Raw genomic sequence first — 23,126 nt, forward strand, 5'->3', positions numbered from 1 at the left:
TCGCTACGTTCAGGATTGTACTAAAGAATCGCTCGCTACGCTCGGGATTCTACTTTACAATCCCTCACTACGCTCTGGATTCAAAAAAGCACCCTCGCCGTAAAAATATTATTTTGCTCCCTTATGATACAATCTACTATTACATCTTAGTGTGTATCTTACCTAGCAGGTAAGTTTTAAAACTAGAGTAGAGTATGTGAGTCTACGACCATTTAAGGAAATTTTCAATTTTTAAAAGGTAAGTGCTCAGGTAATTAGTAGGTAGGTAATGAACATTAGGAATCGATTCTTACATGACTATGTAACAAAGGAAATACTTAGGTATCTACTATCTAGGGAGTTAAAGCGTCAATGCTGCAACATCTATCGACGTTCCCAGGCTTTCAATTGTATTTTTTGTCCTCATTCGATATAATGGCTTGATACCGCGATCTGTGAGAGCAACAGGAAACATGAGCCCTACCCTCAATGTTGGAAGAAGCTAATGTTTCTATGTAACAAACAAATAGAGCGAGACGTTATTTCGGCACAAAATATGGACTCATTGATCAGGTTACTTATTATCTCATATTTTGTGTACTAGGTTTAATGTTTTGCAATTATCTGCCCAAACTGACTCTATTTTTAGGGTTCCGTACCCGAAGGGTGCCAATGGGACCCTATTACTAGCCTCCGCTGCCCGTGCGTCCATCCGTCTGTCTGTCAGTGGGCTGTATCTCGCGATAGGTGACCGCTATTTCAGCTAAAACAACAAATAGTAAAAAATTCAAAATGCCATGAAAAAAGTGTGATTTCTTGTACGATGGTACGGAATATCTCTTGTGAGTCCGATTCGCACTTGACCGTTTTTTAATTAATATACTAACTACAGTTTATAGAGTACCTAATACCTACGTACTTAGGTTCTGCGTGAATGTATTAACAATTTAACACATAACATTGGTTTAAAAATTCCAATAGATAAATATCATCCTTGATAGCTATTTTAAGAATTGAAAGTGCGTAAGTACATTTCATAATAGCATATTAATAGTTGTACCTGCTACAAATTAGAACTGAGGCAACTTTCGATTGACTTGATTAGTGAATATATTTTTAAATAATATTTGGTAGGTACAATAGTACGCGACAGGTCGAAATCGCAATCGGGGAGAGAACATACCGTACATCCGCACAGCCCCCGCGCTAGCCTGGTGCGGGCGAGCGCGGGTGACGTGCGGGTGTGCCAGGCGTCCCCCCGCCTCATACCCCGATTGCCGTCTTAACCTGTCGCGTACTATACGTATATTTGCCAACGTCGATTTTGTAGATTTTCTCATGCTAACGATATTCGGATTCGGAAACTACTTATTAAAATAAGTACCTATAATACATTAAATCGTGTCTATTAATAAACATTTGGCATAGATATTGGTGATCAAGTTAGATAAGTATTTATTTTATAAGGAAGAAAGATTTGTTTGTTCGTCTGTTAGTAATCGATAAACTTTGAAATTACCATTTTATTCTTATTAGATAACTAGTTTATCCAGAAGAATGATCCAGAAGATGTAATATATTATAAATATATCAGTTAGTTATGTATTATTATTTCCTATAACTAATAACCTACATATAGGTCTAGTTTAGATTAAAAAACCGGCCAAATGCCACTCGGACTAGCGCACGAAGGGTTCCGTGCTATATCTATAAAATGGCAAAAAAATCACGTTGTTATATGGGAGCCCCTCAAATATTTATTTTAATTTAATTTAATTATTTACTTTTAAAGTGAATATATCAATATCGAGCAAAAACGAGCAAAAAATCACGTTTGTTGTATAGGAGGGAAATACATCATCTGTGAAAATTTCAAAAGGAAAAAAGGAAACCTTATAGGATCACTTCGTTGTCTATCTGTCTGTTTGTCGTGTCTGTCAAGAAATCTATAAAGTACTTCCTGTTGACTTATAATCATGTTTGGCAGGTAGGTAGGTCTTATTTATAGCGCACGTAAGGGGAAAAATCCGAAAACCATAAATTTGTGGTTAATAAAATTAAAATGTGTTCATGAACAAATAATAATTAGGGTGTTAACAACTTTCAAAGTAAGATTAATATACCAAGTGGGGTATAATATGAAAGGGTTTTTACCTGTACATTCTAAAACAGATTTTCGTTTATATTTATGCATAGTAAGTAGTTTTTGATTTATCGTGCAAAATGTCAAGAAAATACGACTGTAGTACGGAACCCTCGGTGGGCGAGCCTGACTCGCACTTGGCTGATTTTTCAACTCTTTTAGGGTATCGTACCCGAAGGGTGCGAATGGGACCCTATTACTGTAAGCCACGCTGCCCGTCCGTCTGTCTGTCAGCGGGCTGTAGCCTGTATCTGGTGAACCGTAATAGGTAGAGTTGAAATTTTCACAAAATGTGTATTTCAGATTTCTATTGCCGCTATAACAATCAGTACCCTTATTATAAATGCGAAAGTGTGCTTGTTTGTTGGTTTATTGGTTTGTCCTTCAATTACGTCGCAACGGAGCAATGGCTCGACGTGATTTTTGGCATGGGTATAGTTAAAGACCTGGTGAGTGAGGCTACTTTTTATCCCGGGAAATCAAAGAGTTCCCACGAGATTTTTGAAAACCTAAATCCACGCGTAGGTACGAAGTGGTGGGCATCAGCTAGTAAATAATAAAAATTTCAAAATGACCGCTATGAAAATTAAAGTGTTATTTATTGTACGATGGTACGGAACCTGTGCGAGTCAGACTCGCACTTGATCGATTTTTTTTCAATGCGTCTGACCTATTGCACCCGTAGGTAGTAGAGTCCTACATTGCGAACGAATACCTACGCCCTACAGTCTACAGAGTTCGACGGGCATATTTTACTGCACTCATTAAATGCGTATTCCCATAATCTTCCTCACATGTAATATGAATAGGAAAGTAGGTCCACAGGTATTAGCCTCTAATGAGTAATCCAGTCTACACTGATTAGATTCCTTCACGCTTAAATAGTAAATACACGTCCACATCCACGCGATTAATTGTCGCTAATTGATTTATTCATAGACGATTGATTTCATCAAATTAATATGCAGCCTATCAACATTAATTAACCAGCTCGTGAAGAATGCGAAATCTATACTTCAATTATAAGAGGTAAAGTTTGTAGGAAGTAATCTCTGGAACAACTGAACTGATTTTGAAAATTCTTTTCCCAGTAGAAAGCTACATTATTCCTAAGTGGCATATGCTTTATATTTTATTTTCAAAAAAACTACAAATCCCTATGAAAATTGCTATAAGCTATCCGTGCGAAGCCGGGGCGGTTCGCTAGTAAATAATAATACTTACTTAATTAGTAAGCAACACTAACAATAATAATAAGTAGGTACTAGGTAGTGTGTAATTTATTTGGATTTGGCTTTTCAATATGAAATGTTGTTTGAAGTTTTCCTAAATCTATATTTTATGCCAATAATATTCTAGTAGGTAGGTATTAGGCAAAACTTGAAACTGTAATTTAAAAAATTACTTAACGGCTAATTTCCTAAACCTGCTGACAGTACGCGACAGGTCGAAATGGCAATCGGGGAGGGAACCCGCACACCCGCGCCCTAACCCAGTGCGGGCGAGCAAGGGTGTGCGGGGCGTCCGTCATACTCCAATTACCATCTCCTGTCGCGGTAGGTAGGTTCTGTAGGTAGACCAATCGTACAATCCCATTCTATAGATAGTACCTACTTATCTAAAAAGCGGTTAACTGCCAAGTCATTTTTGAGTTATCGCGGAAACGTGGGAATTTTCAGAATTAGGGCGTCAGCCTGCAAGTTGGGGGTCCAGAGTTCGATCTGGGCACGCACTTCGGTGTTATGTGACTAACTACTTGCTTTAACGGTGAAGGAAAACATCGTGAGAAACCTACTCGCTTGAGAGTTCTCAATAAAGTTCCTAAAAGGGTGTGTAATCCAGCAATCCGCACTTGGCCAGCGTAGAAACCTAAGGCCTAACCCGTCTGTTTCTGAGAGAAGACCCGCGCTCAGTAGTGAGCTGGCGATGGGTTGATCATGATGATGATGAAGGTTTATAAATTGTGTATTTGATTGTGAGGTGATTTTGTAAAGTGGTAATAATAAAAAGAATACCTGGCCGAGTTTGTTGTGGGCTCTTCTCAGACCTGGGCGCGTTTGGAACCCTCGTAGCTTTAGTTTTAAGTTCGCGTAAAAATTATCACCACTATATTATCATCATCTTACAATAATTATCCCAAACCACCGAGTAGAAACCGACTATCAAAAAGCGTATTTTTTTATTTTTTACCTACTTTGAATAAATGTTTTGACTTTGACTTTGACTTAAAAAAATTGGCACATATTGGATAAAGGTTTTTAGTTCGTTTTAGTGATTCTACGTATCAAACTTAAGAAACATCAGTTTCTAAATCCTCGTTTTTGGTACCATGTTTTTTGGCAATAACTCTTCTGCAGTTATGGAGTCATATTTATTCAGGTTTGACAAACTGGTCACTGACCGTGGTCGATAATATAAACTTCTCGAAAAAGTTTGCGCGTTTTCTGCCAAGAAGTCCCCTTTTACACTGCCTCTTCTCTTTCAGAGCACTCCCCTCACACCTTCCAACAGCATTGGGATCCTTGGAGTCCACATTTCGAGCGAGGTTCAATTCCGCGATCATTTGGAAAGCAAGGCCAAATTAGCCTCCAAAAAGCTTGGGGTGCTCAACAGAGCAAAGCGGTACTTCGCGCCCGAGCATAGGCTCCTACTCTATAAGGCGCAAGTCCGCCCTCACATGGAGTACTGCTCCCACCTTTGGGCTGGAGCACCCCAGTACCAACTCCTTCCATTTGATCGGATCCAAAGGCGGGCTGTTCGACTTGTGGACGATCCCAAACTAACCGGCTCGTTGGAAAGCCTGGAGCACCGCAGAGACGTTAGCTCTCTATGCGTGTTCTATCGCCTGTATAATGGGGAGTGCTCTGAAGAGCTTTTTGACCTCATTCCACCCTCTTTTTTCTACAACCGCACCGCGCGCCACCGTAAGGAATTTCACCCTCACCATCTGGGTGTCTGGTGCACTTCGACCGTCCGCTGCGCCAGATCCTTCTTTCCACGCACGTGCAAACTGTGGAACCAACTCCCATCGGCGGTGTTCCCACTAGATTATAACATGGGGTTATTCAAGGGGCGGACCAACAAATTCCTAAAAGGCCGGCAACGCATCGGCGGCTCCTCTGGTGCTGCAAATGTTCATGGGCGGCGGTAATCACTTAACATCAGGTGACCCGCCTGCTCGCTTGCTCGCTATATCTATTTAAAAAAAAAAAAAAAAAAAAAAAAAAGTGAAATTTTGCACTAAAAGCAAGGTCTGTAAACTGGTGTAGGTATACTCGGCGGCAGGTTGAGATGGCAATCAGGGTATGAGGTAGGGGGACGCCTCGCACACCCGCATGTCACCCGTGCTCGCCCGCACTGGTTTAGCGCGGGAGTGCGGCGCGTTCCATCCCCGATTGGCATCTCGACCTGTAATGTATTATCCATAATAATATTATAAATGCGAAAGTCCCAACAGTTCAACCGATTTTGATGAAATTTGGTACCTACAGAGTTAGCTTACATCCTGGGCAAGGACATAGGCTACTTTTTATCCCGGAAAATTAAAGTCCCCACGGGATTTTTAAGAACCTAAATTCACACGGACGAAGTCGCGGGCATCATCTAGTCTAGTATATATAATATAAAGAAACAGGTACCACAAATTAGGAAAGGAATTATTCAAAAAAGTGAAAGTGAAAATGTTACAACATTTTCAAAAAATGAAGTACAAGCGTTTACCATATTCGCAACTACGTAAATTGCTTATGTCGCAAGGGTCAATGGTATAAAATAAAAAAAACAAGCTCTGGTGCGCATAACACTTATATTTTAAAGTAACGTGGACTACTAAAGTAAAATAAACATTTTTAAATTAAAACAACAAAATTTATACAATATACGCTGAAGACGAGCGGCCATAAGAGTTAACTAAATCAGGACAATAAAATAATGGAGAGATACAAAAATGTACAGTACGCGGCAGAAAGTATTGTACATCGGCCTTTAGAATGACATTTCGGCTTTGTAGAGCGTTGTCTCTGTCACTCATACCTATATGACGTTTTGTCGGTCTCACATCTGAGACAACGCTCTATAAATCTGTTATCTCCTTCTAAAGGTCGATGTATACTTATAACTTTCTGCCACGTACTGTATTTCTACCACTGTAACTATTAGGTTTGTAATAGTTATTTGTCAACTGAGAACAAAATATTTGGGCACCAAGTGACACACACTTTTTTCATCACTATATTGTAGAGCCAACGAGAGATTGCGTACACTTTACTTTGATCTGGCATCGAAACGTCAAAAACGCAATCTCTCGTTGGCTCTACATTACCTATGAGAAAAACAAAACATACTAAACCACGAACGCGTACCAATCACAAGAGAAAAAGTTTGAACTCCCATGGGAACAAAATAGATTTTTTCCCCGCTAGCCTCTTATGCCAATGTTCGTTTTTCTAATAGGTATGACTGGGGACTGCATTGGCTGGGTTGATCATGATGATGATTATACTAAATTAGGATCGTCAATGAACAAATTTTAATGTCCTGATTGTCATTTAGTTTTCTTTTAATAACCAATCAATCACAGGGCAGTATTAATACTTTAAAAACATATTTGATCAAAGATGCAATAACTACCACTGCAACTATGATGCGAATTCGGTTGTACACAAATTCTTAAATAAAGTTCTATAAAAACGCACCGAATTGAAAATTTCCCCCTTTTTGGAGTCGTTAAAATTAGAGGCATCGTTTCTTCCAAGTAACCTTGTATTAATTTCTGGTGCACTTCGACCACCCATCGTGCCAGATCTTTTTGCAAATTGTAGAACCAGCTCCCTTCGACGGTGTTCCCACTGGCAAAGCAATGATGCCGGTTCCTTTGGTGCTGCAAATGTTCATGGGCGACGGTGGTCACTTAACATCAGGTGACCCGCTTGCTCGTTTGCTCGCTATTTATACGAAAAAAAATATTTTCAGACACACTAATTTACTATAGTTTAAATAGGTTGTATACAACCGAATTAGCACCATACCAATATAATAAAAAAGTTTTATTAACAAATAGGCCAATATCGTCGTCTACTATACAATGAGAGCCAGCCATTTAAACTTAAAGCCTTGCCCAGAGATATGATCATTTACACCCAACTCGATCACCATGTCCGTGTCATCAAAATCGCGTCTAGTAAACAGGTGATGATATGCAGTCATGATACGTGGTCTCGATACGCTCTGATACGATACGCGAATCGCGATACGGCTCGTTCCATCTGGAGTCGACTTTATCCGATCATCAAGAGATACAAATACGATTTGATCGAGAGCTGACACAGAACTGGACAATTCGATGGCGTGTCCACAATGAGATACGAAGCTTGATACGATACGACTAATGATATAGCGATACGGATACGTTGATCGAACAAGTGATACATATCTGGACCCGGCCTAATACGACTTATATCGACTTTCAAGAGTTGTATATTAACTCTTTTCAATAAATAATAACAAATAACCAAAAGCGAATGTTAACAAGATTCTTTTAATTCAAGAACAGTGAAAAGTTATTCTACTACCGGACTTACTTATTTTACCTTGTTATTGATGAAATAAGTTTGTCGTATATTTTAGGAAAGAATAAAACTTTTATTTACCATTGAACAAAACTTTGCAACTGTTTTTCGAGCAAATACAAATACTATGACAATAATTATTCATATTTTATTCGGCTGATTCAGGCTTGATAATATGTCATTGGTAAACATCTGTTAAGTAAATAATAAGATATCATTATACATTACTCTTACTATACTTGTCTTTTATATAAAACAATTTTAATAAAATTTAATTATAAAATCACATCGTGGCATTATATCTTACCTACGTTCGTAATGAAAAAAATTCTCCAATATTTACATTAGACGTTTAATCCAACCGAGAATATCATTTGGTACAAAAACGTATTATTTATAAAACAAATTACAAAGCCACGTATTATATACAGTATTTCACAAATTATTCTTAAATTATCATACTTTGCAAAATATATTGACTGTTGACATAGTTAATAAATAACTGTGTAATAATAATCGAGGAGAATTTGGAACGCGACGCAAATATCTGCTAACTACGATTCGCCTAAAGTCACGTCGACACCAATAAAAATTTGCGTCGTGTTCGATACAATAATTTTTGTATCGTACAGCGCAAATTATAGATATGAACGCAGCTTAAGCTATACAAGGGGACATAGCAGTGGGCAGCACAGCACAGTAATGATAAAAAATGATGCATTGACATTATATTAAGATTCATGTTGTGAATGTATAAAATTGATGAATGATGACACTCTCAAACATTAAGGCCCCGCTGATCTCACCTTATTTCGCGTAATTTTGTTTCCTTTTTTTTGTCAGTACACGCCTGTTTTTCAACTAAAAGGTTGTTACAATTTTTCTTATGTTTTCTATTATTTTTACTGTAGGTATGTCTTCAAAAAAAATGAGTTTCAATGAATTACACTATTTTAGCGTTTAAACTACCGTGAGTGATTTCCATTCTAAATAACTCACCCACCCACCCTCACAACGGGCTCTACGGGCAGCGGCACGCGCGGCCCGCAGTCAAAACCGCGGCGCGTGCGCGAACGGACTCCCTTTAAAAAGGACCCCGGATGGGTTCGAAACTAGTCGGGCTAACGTCGACTAAACACGTGAGTACATCCGGGACAGATATTATTTACTATTCCACTGCTGTGTCCTTATATCAAATCCGTTTCAAAGTGAATTTGAACTTCTTTATTTATCGAAAACATTATTAAGCGCAGCTAATCGAAGAATATTTAAACCATTATATATCTCAGTTGCATTTCATACAAGTCTAATTATATTTGTGTACGTCGGGATATCGTATCGTACAATGTAAACACTTTTATTTAATTACAAATTAACACCCTATAGCCAAGGCACAAGTGTGGTATTGTATGACAATTTTTATATATGCTGTAACATACTACTGCTGATTAATAATAATTATATGCTACAGTATACTCGTACGCCACGTACACTGCGCCTCAAATATAAATAGGACCGATTCCACGCCATCATGCTATTTAGGTGTACTAACCCTTTATCGTCAGCTTTATACTAATTTATTGTCGGTAGTATGTATAAATTGATAAAATAGTTAAATAAAACGAATGCGAATCTCAAAGCTCAAAGAGCTATAACCGTATTCAAATGCTAGACAAGGTTTGATATATCCAACAAACTTTATTCACAAATTCATTAGTACCAACACTGAGTAGATTCAGCAGGTCTCAAATCGTGCCTAAATTTGAATAGCGCATAATACAGGGATAAACATTGGACTTACACAAATAGGATTAATTATTAAAGGACAACGGGCAAAATACACGGACCTTGTTCCTCAAAACGGCCTCTTCACAAAATACAACATTATGATTTTCTAAATTCTTTATGATAAAACAAATCATAGCATGGCTCAAAACTATTTAGGGAAAAATTTGTGAGACTTCAAAATATGACTTAGCATTCTTTCATTAATAACAAAACAATGTGATTAATGTAAAGTTTTCTAAATGTTCATTATTCTGATTTTAGAACTAAGCTAGATTAAGCTAGATTGAGACCTTTTTAGAACTAAGATATCCGTCTCGCACCCTGCGCCCTGCACACAATTATCGATGTAAACTAGTTCCGGAAGTGGCTGCAATGAGGATTATTTTGCCCATTGTTCTTTTTAACGATGTGTTTTTGTTGCATAAGTAAAACGCAAATACTGAACTAATGGCTACACGTTCTGCCCTACAATATTGAGACGCGTAGTTACACACACTACATCTAGCATTAAAACAAATGAGTTAAAATATCTGTTAGCTACCTTATTGTATAGCTATAGCTATTACAGTAGCCGGCAAGAAATATTGTACAATGAGATTTCTGTTTTGTAGAGTGTTGTCTCTATCACTCATACCTATGTGACGTTTTGTCGGTCTCAACGACAGAGACAATGGTACTGATTCTGATCACAACCTAATTTTAGAGTATTCGCATACTCTTCTTACTAATGTAATATGAAAAGGGCAAACGCAGTTTGACAGTTTTAAATTTTATTTTTATATTATGGTAAAACCCGTGATTTTAGCGCACAGTCGCGAGCCTACTGTTTAAATTTGTAGCGTGCACTAAAATAATTTAGTCTTTAAATGTAAAGTTCATGTTCTGTCCCTTTTTGGCATTGTTAAAAAAAAAGGATGCAGATACTCTAAATTTACTTTAGAGAAAGACAACGGAATCGGTGCCATAGTTCTACGAAACCGCTATCTCTTTCTAAAGGTCGATGTACAATATTTCCTGTCGGGTACTTGGTTCCAGTTGGTTATCCAATATGAGGATTTTTAGCAATTGAAACATAGGCCTTTTGAGTATATAAATAGTTATGATTATTTAAGTAAAATTGACAACTCGCTTAGTTATTATTCTATTTTTTTATCTATGTCGATAAGTAAAACCTAAGCCGTAATTCATCGTTGGAAGCTCGTATTGTATTCAATAAACTGGTTTATAATAGAGTATTTTAATGAACATCTCAAGCTTTACTCGAGCATATCGCATAATTATAACTACTCAGGTATATGTGACGCTAAACTTGTTGAATGCTCCGATATTGGTTGGTTGGTTGACGCTCGCTCACTATTGGCTACAATGCATTGTTGCAACAAGAATTGCTCAAATTCAGCCAATCAGAACAATTGAGATTGTAATAATGATTGATGCAGGTTTTACGAAATCGACCTACAGGTATCAGAACTTTAACGGTGAAGGAACACATTGTGAGGAGACCTGTATGCCTTAGAGTTCCCCATAATGTTCTCAAAGGTGTGAAGTCTGCCAATCCGCACTTGGCCAGCGTGGTGGACTGTGGTCAAACCCTTCTCTTACTGAGAGTAGAGTATACTACGCACGCTCCGAATATTCGTCGCGGTAAAAGCGTCATGTATCACTTAAATGGATATACTTACATATACAAGTGCACTGGAAAAGATGTGCCATACAAAATGACAGTAATTATTTTTTCTCGATTGGAAGCTTCCCACCGACCGTACCGAGAATTAAAATTGACACTGGTCAAATAGTCTTCGTGTGGACAGATGTCTCATCAATCATTACTCACATTTTGTTGAGTACGCTCACATGACACTCCCTGATGCTATCAGCGCCAAACTGGCGAAAATTAAGTTGCTTGAAAAACAGGTCGTCCAGTCGGTCGGCAAGTCCAGCGTACTTGTTTTAGTATAGGTCAGTGGTTTGTATTTAATGTGCCTGCGCAAACACGAACGTCAGAGCATTCAAGAAGTTTGCCGTCACTTACTATACTTCAAAACAACGAAACCTACACGAATTTCTCAGATCTACGGGTACTTGTAAATAAATAAAGGGAAGGGGTTTCTATACAAATTAAAAAAGGTGTCAGCTGCTCTCATGTGGATATTCGAGTTTTCCATACGGTCGATTTCTCGCCTGTAACAAAACCAAATTTATTTTAATATACATTGCCATGATAACCTACGTAAAATATTCAATATTGTAGCTGTTTTATACAATCTCTTAATAAATTAACAGATCTAAATTCAGCACTATCCTTTTCCATAGGGAGCGTGACGAAAGGGATAGCAATATATCCGGTCATTTTAGCTTATTTCAGAATTCTGTACAACAAAATTAGCAAATTTGCTTTCTAAAGACACACACCTGTCCTATGAGATTCCCCGGTGATGTGGTGTCTAGGCACAATATACTTCGACTCTTGAAACATAGATAGCATCAAATCTTCCGTGGTGGGATGGTATTCCACTTCGTTAATGCTCGCGACCAGTGGAGAGCTCTCGTAGTTCCTATTGGAGTCCCTAGACGACGGCGATGTACTAGATCCAGCCGGGTAGTCGACGGATCGAGGCCGCCTTGTATCGACCGGTGTCATTTTGGGATTCACATGAACATCCTTGTGGATGTAGGGCTCAATCGACATGCTCGATTCGTTTTCATAGTCGCTTAAGTCGTCGTTCGTTATGTCGTCGTTCGTTATATCGCCGTTCACTTCGACGATGAGCGGCCTCTGAAGAGTCGGCGATTGGATTATAGACGTCGTACCGTGTATAACGGTCACATGCTTCGTGGGGCTCGAGCTGGTTTTATCTTCAGCGAGACTCGAAATACTTTTAGTGGGAGATGTGTTTGGTTTGGTTGTGATGATGGAGGTCCTAGGATTATCTTTAACATCGGAATCGTCGATCACCTCTTCTTTGACTTCGGCGATTTCGTTCAGGCTTTCTGTGGCCAGTTTCGCAAACTTCGGCATCCGTAATGCCCAATGTCCGCCTTCCTCAGTGGAACACGAATGCGTTACGTTCGGTTTCTTTCGTCTATAAAACAACATATAGGCGGAGTTGTTGACGAGTTCGCTATAAACGTTCTCATCGTCGACCGATGTGACCCTGGAGTCGTCGAATTTGTACCATCGGGCATCGTATGGGTTTTTGCAAGCGGCCGTGTAGTGGCCAGTCTCCAAATCGTCGCCGTGGTGGTAGCAGATGGCGTACAGATCGTAGATGTTCTCCTGTGAATTATTCGAGGGCTTCGAATGCCTACGTCTCGGCGACCGAGAATGACTCGGTGATTCAACGTTAGGTGGGTTTCTTCGCACGAGGTGGGGTGTCATATCGAAATCGTTAACTGGAAACTCAACCATTGTGGTCAGTTTTGTACTTGTACGACCTTTGGCTTGTCTGAAAAGGAAAGGTCGTTCAGAATTCCGATGAGAAATAAAATTACTGAGATATTTTGTTTTTATAAACTCAATAGGATTTACCACAAAACAGTAAACAAGTTTAACTGATGACTAAATTGAAGTTTTTGCTGTTTTTGCTCAAGAAATCTGTTATGTCGTTAACACATAGTTAGGTCTGTAGTAGTAGTAGTAGGTAGAAAACACTCGTTTAACGTTTGTTTATTTTATTTTTTGTGGTAAGACGCAAATGTTTAAATACTTACTGTCGAAAGCGTTTAAGATGTATCACTAAGATGTCCGGTAGAGACCACAGACCAAGAGTTTTTACCACCGGCATATATCTCTGGCACTGTGGACATCTGTAAAAATATAAACATGAAAATACAGCACATAAAGGGCAATGAACCTAGTTGGTACACCTACAAGTCCGCCATTTTGAAAAAAATCCTTGTTTCGACAGCCAATGATAAAACATGAGCCAATCGATAGACTAAGTGATTACAATCATCAAGCATTGCCACTGAAACGAGTTTTTTTCAATGTAGCGGACTTAGGTAGGTATGCCAAGTTCCATACAAAAATATTTAAACTCTTTTAGAAAAGAACGCTGGAAGCCATTTAAAGCCATTGTTACAATCATGAGATTAGTGCGTGATCGCTGTTGCGTTCATCGTAACTTGACGCGTGAGTGAGTAGATATGTTGGCACCATTGCTTTGTTTCTTTATAGTGCCAGCATATTACTCACGCGTCAAGTTACGATAAAGGGACAATAGGGCATACACAATGACCAGAAGAGGTGAAGACATAGTAGAGTGAGTGCTCACTCAGTGGTTGCATCTCGAAGTCGATGTGTGTGCACGAATGTGGCAGCGTGCGCGTGTGTATACACATACATATACATTACCTCCACGCGTCTTCCTGCGCGAGATGTTCAGCGCGCGTGTAGTGCGCCAGGCAGGCGTGCAGCGTGAGCGGCGTCACCGCGCCCGCCGCCGACACGTGCACCTCGCACGCCTCGCCCGACTCGCGGATTATACTGCGCAAACAATTCTATAGGCTTAGTACAATTAGTATGCCCATCTCGACAGCGTTGGTAGATTTCGAGCATGGAAACAATCTTAATATATATAAAGGTCATCATCCCTATGCTTGCAAGAAACATCACATTAATCTTTTTGGAATTTACCTGTCCCTGTGAGCTGGATCCCAGAGCAGCTCGAGACGAAGGTGGGGATACTTGTCGTGTGCACACAGCGCTTGCTCTACATCCAATGCGAACAGTGGGTGTGGTAGCTGAAACAATGGTAATTTGAAATGTTTTTTAGATCAAAGCTTCTTATCGGACGTGTTGCACTCAAATTCTGAGAAATAAAATGTAATATGAGAAAAAAAAGTTACGAGAATAAATCATCACTGTCACCTGAAGCGTAAGGCGATTCTCTCTGCGAAAGACAAAGAGACAGAGAGAGAGAAGAGAGATAGAGAGAAGAGAGGGAGAGAGAAGAGAGTGCTCTAAAGAGTTTCTGACACGGTCAAGCGGCTTGACCCGTAGCGGAATTCAACCCCTAGGGGCTCAAATAGGGGTGTAGTCCACGCCAAAGAAAGCGCGAGTATTAGCTAGTAAATAATGGGTATATTATATTTGAGATATAGAACACACAAAGGCCAGCATACGGCATACCTCTGGCTGCAAGTAGGCAGGGTCGCGGGGGCGGTGCGCCTCGGCGATGCGCGCGCGGAAGATGTCGCAGCCCTGCGCGCTCTCCAGCACGCTCTCCGCCACCACCTGGCCCATCTCCTTCAGCATCAGCTTCTGCAGGTCCTCGTACGACGTCTCACGCGGCACTTGCATTGCGTATGGTGAACCTGACACCGATTCGTAACGACGATTAACATAAAAAAAAATTGTCACCAAAGAATATTTTTTAAACGCGGGCTGAAACTATCTGTAAGGCCGTGGGCTCGACCACAGCGGTGGATGGAGCTCGATTGGCGACCGGAACGGGGCAATTCGCATTCATTTCTATGGTGGTGTCCTGTAGGGCGATTTCGTAAAACCTGCATCAATCATTATTACAATCTCAATTGTTGTGATTGGCTGAATTTGTGCTATTCTAGTTGCAACAACAACAATGCATTGTAGCCAATAGTGAGCGAGTATCAACCAATCAGCGGTGATTGTGATCGTGACATTGTAGCTGTCACTCTACCGCAATCGCGCAGCTGTAACCACCCGCGCTGTCACCGAGGACAGCACCATGTAAATGAGTGTGTATTGTATTATTGTATGAACGGCATTACGAATCAGTGGTAAACTATTTTGACGATTCAAAAGCTAAAAGTTTATTTACTGTAAGTGTAAGTAGACTCTATTCTATACTGTAGTGTAAGGATACACTATTCTATTCTATTGCCCCTCTCCACTGCCGCTTCCACCCCGTCTCCCGCTGTCGTCAAAGTCGAGCCGAATTTTTTGATAACAACTTAACTCAGCTTAATATAAATTGCTAATCAGTTTTATGTAATTCAGTGCGATGTAGGTAAAATAGGTGGTCTGAAAATAAAACACGATAGAGGCGCGGCGCAGCAAGAAAGAGGTTACACCTCGGCTCCACGCCACTCTTCCGATGTGCGTTGCTCCTAATTCAAAATTTAACGCAATTCCCATTGGCTAACCAGAACCTGTCATTTCAAACGATAGGTAGTGACCAAGCTTTTAGAACGAAAATATATCGAGGGAAGAAATCTTAGGAGAATTTTTCAGCTATGAATTTTTGGTGCATATTGTGACGCGACAGAAGGCAATCAAAGTATAATAATTATGTTTGAAGGTGTGCAAAGTACAGACATATAGTCTATCGCACAGATTACAGACTAATCTGTGGTCTGTTGTGTTGAAAGTTGTTATAATGATCATGAAATAATTATATTATGTTGAAAGTTAGAACACAGTAGTTTGTTTGCACATTACTCATGCATGATGCATAATGACTGACTAGCTTATGCTCGCGACTTAGTCCGCGTGGACTACACAAATATCAAACCCCTATTCCATCCTTAAGGGTTGAATTTTTAAAAATCCTTTCTTAGCGGATGCCTACATCATAATAGCTATCTGCATGCCAAATTTCAGCCCGATCTGTCCAGTATTTTGAGCTGTGCGTTGATAGATCAGTCAGTCAGTCAGTTAGTCACCTTTTCCTTTTATATATTTAGATGAGTAATATGAATGGATGGAGTATCTATCATCCATCCATACTCCTCTCTCTTATAAAAGGTGATGTATACCCAGCATTCGAACTCTAACAGGCTATATTTACATGTTAAATACAAACCAAAGCGGTCCCCATCGAGCATATTGACCCACAACAACAGCAAGTAAGGAGTGGTGGGCGGCTGCAGTATAGGCGGCGCTTCGAGGCAGTACAGGGCGCCCAGCTCTATGCCTGCCGGTTCCCAACTGGCACGACCGGTACACCAGCCTACAAACAAGTATTGTTATTGCCACGGCCAAATGTGACTATGGCGCCCACTATATTGTCACACTGCAAGCAGAGGCCGGCGCCACATAGCGCGGAAATTCCGTCGTTCCTATCTAAGAATGTAATGTACGGTACTGAGTTTCACTAATAAAGATTTTCTAATTTCTGTATGTAATCTGTATCTTTATGTATGTAATTGGTCGCGTTGGAAAGAATAAGGACGACCTTCCTGGCGCAGTTGTGAGCGCTGTAGTCTTATTAATGGGAGGTCCCAGGTTAGATTTCCGGAAATTTAGGATTTTATAATTTCTAAATTTTCTCTCGTCTGGTCTGGTCGGAGGCTTCGGCCGTGGCTAGTTACCACCCTACCAGCACAGCTGTTTCGCAAAGCGATCTAGCGTTCCGGTACGATGCCGTGTAGAAACCAAAGGGGTATGGGTCTTAATAAAAACTGCCATACCCCTTCCATCTTAGACTGGGTTATCACTTACCACCAGGTGAGATTGCAGTCAAGGGCTAACTTGTATCTGAATTTTCACAAAAAAACTACTCTGAGAGGGAGATATTATGTAAACTCTAAGGGCGGTTTCAGACTAGCGTATTTTTTCGCGCGTGAGCGGTCGTTTCAGCATACGCGCTTACACGCGCGCTACATTACGCCCTTCAAAAAACTGGACTCGCGTAACGGGCATATTTCGGCGTGTTCGCTCGAACCGGTGGTGTTGCGGGGAGGAGTCTCTCGCGGCTCGCGCTTATACGAGCTTAGAAGCGCGTCAACGCTCGTACGAGGTAAGCGTGTGCCAAAAGGCGCGCCTATACGCGCCTACATGCGCTTCCAAAAACGAGCTCATACGCGCGTATAAAACGCTAGTCTGAAACCGCCCTAACCATTTTCATTGATCTCAGCTAATATAATATGATCGCGATCAATGCCAGTATCCGTGTGTAACGATGTGCGGAGGTCGTCCATTGTGGAGTTTGGAGGCAACTCCACTCCTATACGCACTTGTCGAGGTTGCTGATTTACATATACCACCTAAAACAATGAAAGCATACAAAATATCTTCATTTTCCTCATAATGTCATTCTCAATGTTTATAACTTGTTAATCCATACTAGTATACCAATCCACACATGGCCAGCGTGGTAGACTATGGCCAAACCCTACTCACTGGACCCGTGAGGAGGAGACCCGTGCTCTGCAGTGAGCCGGCGATAGATTGATCATGATGATGAATCCATACTAATATTATAAATGCGAAAGTGTGTCTGTCTGCTAGCCTTTCACAGCCCATCCGTTCAATCGATATTGACGAAATCTGGTACAGATATAGCTTGCATCCCGGGGAAGGACATAGGCTACGTTTTATCCCGGAAAATCAAAGAGTTCCCACGGGATTTTTATAAACCTAAATCCATGCGTACGAAGTCGCGGGCATCATCTAGTTTATTATAAAAACATAAAACCATTTCATTCGATTACCAAAACGTTTCATTTAGTTTAGATTGATTTATTGTTATACTAGCTGACCCAGCAAACTTTTGACTATGGAACAGAATAAAACTAGAAATATAAAAAATAAATAAAAATAAATAAATAAAACAGAAAAAAACTACACTAGAATAGAATAGAATAGAATGTTTTTTTATTCATGTAAACTTTTTAAAAGTGCTTATGAATAGTCAGGTAGTTTTAATTTACCACTGGTTCGGAATACCGTTCCTACCGAGAAGAACCAGCAAGAAACTCGGCGGTTGCTCTTTTTAATTTTTCAATTTACAATGTTATTATACCGTACTATACAAGCCATTGCAGCCCCGTGCATTGCTGGAGCGAGTCAAATCCAAGCTTTTTCATAGTCTGCGACTGTATAATATGTTTTTTTAGGAGCATACTTTTGACACATTTTTTAAACTTGTGTAAAGGCAAGTCTAAAATTGCTTGTGGAATTTTATTATAAAATATTACACTCATTCCCACAAATGACTTTCCCACCTTCCAGAGGCGGAGCGCAGGAGTAGCTAGCTTATTTTTGTTTCTAGTTTGCCTATCATGGAGATCACTGATTTTTTTGTAACTGTGAATGTTTTGTACAAAAATTATATTATTGTAAATATATAAACTGCGCGTGGCCCCCCACGCACTTGGCCGTTTTTTCCTTTTGAGAACCCTAAAAATGTGTTTACACTATGACTGTAAATTATTATCTTTTATTTCTATATATAAAAATGAATCGCTAAATGTGTTGCTGATCGCAAATCTCGAGAACGGCCGAACCGATTTCGCTAATTCTTTTTTATAATATTCCTTGAAGTACGAGGATGGTTCTTACGGAGGAAAATTTTGAAAAATTGAATCGACTGTTAGGCGGTACGAAGTTCGCCGGGGCAGCTAGTGTATTAATTACAAGAATACTGGCTCTCTCTCTCACTATATATATGTATATAATGGACTTACATTGACAGGTAGAGGGGATGGCTGAGCCATCGCTGGTTTAGTGGGTAGCTGCACACTCACACAGTGAAACGGGTCAAACGTGCAAGATGTACGCTCACATTTTGCACATGTCAGTGCTGACCTGTTAAATAATGCAATCAATTAATAATTGAATTTTTCTACGTCATATAAAATACTGTAAAATAATTAATACATTAATATTACTTTAATAGATTGCAAATCATGATATGAAAACTGACAAGTGCTTATTATTCGCCAGATAAACTCATGCAATACTCCATCCATGGAAAGAAGTTAGGTATAGTGCTCTCTTAGTTGTTACATAATAACGACTTTTTTGTTACATCATCTAGTTAATGATAAATAAAAAGTACATAGTGTACCTAGTACAGAACCCTTCAAGTGTGAGTCCGACTCGCACTATATTTATGTTAGTTAGTACTCGTAGTTTAATTAGTGTAATTGGGCTTTATGGCCGTTCTAATTAAATAATAAATAATAATAATAATAATCCCATAAAAATGACAGAGCCAAAAATCTTCCAAAAAAAATCCAAATTGGTTGGTAACTCAAATTAACCCCCAATGCGATTTTTGGCTCTGTCATTTGTACGGGATTACATAACAAAGGGAGTGTATACTAACTTCTTTCTGTGAATAGAGTATAAGACAGCTTTCTACGAGTTATATAAATATCTAGTTAATTTATAATTCTATAGTGATATTTACCTATACTGTGCTTGAAAAACTGCCTGAACAAAAGAACTGTTCCTACGAGCATGATTGGCCAGAGTTTCAGCTGCAACAACTTCATCTGATTTACCTACTGTATTCTGAAACAATATTACAAAGAATATTAGCCAATGATGACTAATATTCCCCTTTCCCCTCCAACTAAGCGTTAATAGCGTTAATACACATTCTGTGAAAATTTCAACTCTCTACTTATTACAGTTCTCAAGATACAGGCTGCTGACAGACAGACGGAAGGATGAACAGCAGAGGCTTATAGTAATAGGGTCCCGCTGGCACCCTTCGGGTACGGAACCCTAAGAAAGATTCTGATCAGAAGTGTAATTCCACCATTTTGTTTGCTAGCTCCTTGTATATTTTATATTATGTTGTGTCAGTGTCTATTTAGCATAATAAAAATTATCATACTTTAATAGTTTTGTATTTTTTCTTAGTTGCTGTATTTAGATCCTCATGAACTTTGTCTAGCAGCCAAAATAAAAACTCTTGAGCATCATGCTGACTGTTACCCCTGTACTGGTTACCATGCCTTTCCACAGCTGCCTGAAATTTAATAATTAAATTAAATGTTTGTCACAAATGTAGGGTTATAAATAATAATAATACCAGCAGACTTGATAATATAAAATGGCATATATTTACAGATTAATTCTAACCTTATATACTAAGAAACATTGCACAGTTTTAGTGGGGGTAACTTTTTAGATGTGTACAGCTAAGTCAACAAATGCTAAATTAACAAAAACAAATGATTTTACACACACTTATTTTATGGTCACACTAGCTTATGCCCGCGAATTCGTCCGCGTGGACTATACAAATTTCAAATTCCTATTTCACCCCCTTAGGGGTTGAATTTTCAAAAATCCTTTCTTAGCGGATGCCTACGTCATAATAGCTATCTGCATGCCAAATTTCAGCCCGATCCGTCCAGTAGTTTGAGCTGTGCGTTGATAGATCAGTCAGTCAGTCACCTTTTCCTTTTATATATTTAGATAATGGAAACATCCCTATGTGCCATAATGGCTATTTACATATTATTGACCAGAATCTCTGTTTCTTATTCCTCATTGCTGAGGTTTGTGATGCCTTTCCATTAATCACATAGAGGTTCTTTTGGAATAACACTGTGGTGAACTACCAATAACTTGATGTATGCAACAATTAATATTAAGTGCATGCTTTTGATTCTAAGGTATAACAATTATTTAGAAGTAAGTGATATGGCTAACACATGCTTTGAGGCATGTAGCAATTGTTGAGGCTAAATAATTTAGACCTCCAATTGTGCAAGAGGAAACTTTAGTTTATCAGTTAAAAATAATTATTTTTAGCTGTTAGGGTATACATAGGCAATTGTAACTATTATTACATCATTTTTTTTAAACAATATAGTCCCATTATTGATTATGCAAGGTTTCCCATCTTATAGTAAGTTTGTAGAAAAAATAAGAAAAGAAAAATAAAGAAATAATAGCTTCATAAAAGCCACATTCATTTGGGCTAATTGTACCAAAATTTACACTCAGTGCTGAAATTGACTATATATACTATAAAATAGTTAAACTTCTAAGCTTACAGTGTTTGACTTGAAATCTTTAAATTAAATTGGTTCAGAGTATAATTATGGTACATTATAAGAATATTTTTTTTTTTCTCAAAAAGTACTCACAAATTATATTTAGGAATCATAATTTGTGATTATTATCACGCATTTATGTTTTATCGTAAATATTTAACTTGGCCATTCCCCTCTTCATGTACATTTTTTTTTTAATATTTTTTTTTTTAATACAATAAAACTTAAAGCTAGCCTTATCTAATTACTATATAAATCATGACCGCGTGGAATGGTGCCAAGAATACTGGCTGCATTTCCGCGCTGGACAGCCAGGCTGATCCGTTGCGCAAAAAATGAGCCAGCCCTTCTGTCACCAGGATTATAGAATATATTGACTGTTCGAACCTTAAAAGATGTGCTCATGTCTGGTGTGTACCTACAAGACCATAGAGCCTTTAATAGAGCTGCTAACTGTTCTGTCACCTCTCCTCTAGTACCATACTTCTTAGAATTAATCTTGTTCCGCTTTTGTAAATCAATCTGAAAGAAAATTTCATGTATGAAAATACCACAGCAGTAAATCAATCCTCTTCTTATACACATAACAACAACAGTGCATAAGCAAACAAACAAATAGTTATATAAAGTGTTTCAAAGAAACACTGCACATTACTATAATTAAATTAAATAATCACTAGCCCAGAACTAAGTCAGTTTATTTGTTTAACCATAACATGTTAAAAGTATATTTTCTATTTTTCAACATTTCTTACTGGCTTACCTTATAATGTTCTAAAACAAAATATTCTGCAATGACATCAGTATGGGATAGGCACTGTAGCACAGCGTTCATGTAGCAAGTATTGCCGTGGTTCTTGATGCCTGTGGCTGCTGGAACTGTCCCAGGAGGCCACGGCGGTTCCCCACTGCATGGAACACGGTCACCGTTCACGGTTGCTGGGCCAGACTTAACCTGCAAATCAAGTAGGTATAAGTTTACCCTGCTACTGAAATATCATAATATTTTTCAACACTTTCATGTAGCACTTACACCAGATACGTTCACAGTGCTCATGTGTTGCGCGATCTTATTCAAAAATATCTTCCATGACGGCCTTCTGAACAACTTCCTTTCCAGGCCACCTTCATCTTTTTGCGTAACATTTATCACAGAACTCGCGCTTGATGGCTTATTATCATTCTCGATAGTTTTAGTTTTGCTTGAACTGGGCTTTGATGTCCCAAAGGGATTGCGAGGCAAGGTAAAAGTACGTTTTAATCGGGATCCTTCTACCTGTTTTGGTGTCATGTTCGCATCCGCTACTTCGTTTATAAGTTCACTTTCCGAACATGATTTTAAAACTGATGATAAATTATTTGTAGACATAATAAAAGTTAAATTATAACTATCCTACAAATAATTAATTTCATAAAACTAGGAAAAACCAATTAGAAAACATTGATATGCTACTGACCCACTGACATAAGCGCCATATTGTCCTTAATGTCATTTATTATCTTTGGCTCTTTTTAGTGTTTTTAGCTTTGTTCGCTCTTCCAAAACGACGGTAATATTGACCGAGACGTGAACAATAGAATGAATGCGGGATGGATGAAATGGCGACAGGTCTCAGGTGTTACATGCGACCCGCAAATGCCCCTTAAACTTAAGGGGAAAATCTATAAAACAGTCGTTAGACCTGTCACATTGTATGGTTCAGAATGTTGGGCGGTAAAAGGGACGGATGAAAGGCGAGTACCTACATGCGACTGAAATGCGAATGTTGAGATGGATGTGTGGTGTGACAAGGATGGATAAGATAAGAAATGAATATATAAGGGGTAGTTTGAAAGTAGCGCCAGTGGTAGAAAAGATGAGGGGTAATAGGCTGGCATGGTATGGGCATATAATGCGGAGGGAAGAAAGCCATGTCACTAGAAGAATG

At 39.0% G+C, this 23,126-nt stretch overlaps 1 protein-coding gene across 1 annotated transcript; it reads right to left on the bottom strand.

Annotated features, from left to right (window-relative positions):
- Positions 1-5,908: 5,908 nt before the first annotated feature.
- Positions 5,909-22,680, bottom strand: Usp15-31 (Ubiquitin specific protease 15/31). The gene is made up of 14 exons (XM_034975107.2): positions 22,232-22,680; positions 21,962-22,153; positions 21,586-21,720; positions 20,028-20,162; positions 19,596-19,699; positions 18,868-18,988; positions 17,298-17,445; positions 16,263-16,409; positions 14,609-14,793; positions 14,114-14,220; positions 13,832-13,963; positions 13,189-13,284; positions 11,890-12,923; positions 5,909-11,658 (listed from the first exon to the last, which is right to left on the bottom strand). The coding sequence occupies exons 1-14, from the start codon at positions 22,565-22,567 to the stop codon at positions 11,618-11,620; spliced, it is 2,913 nt and encodes a 970-aa protein (XP_034830998.1). The 5' UTR covers positions 22,568-22,680; the 3' UTR covers positions 5,909-11,617.
- Positions 22,681-23,126: the final 446 nt, after the last annotated feature.

Source organism: Maniola hyperantus, chromosome 13 (genome assembly GCF_902806685.2).
Source record: "Maniola hyperantus chromosome 13, iAphHyp1.2, whole genome shotgun sequence".
NCBI lineage: Eukaryota > Metazoa > Arthropoda > Insecta > Lepidoptera > Nymphalidae > Maniola > Maniola hyperantus.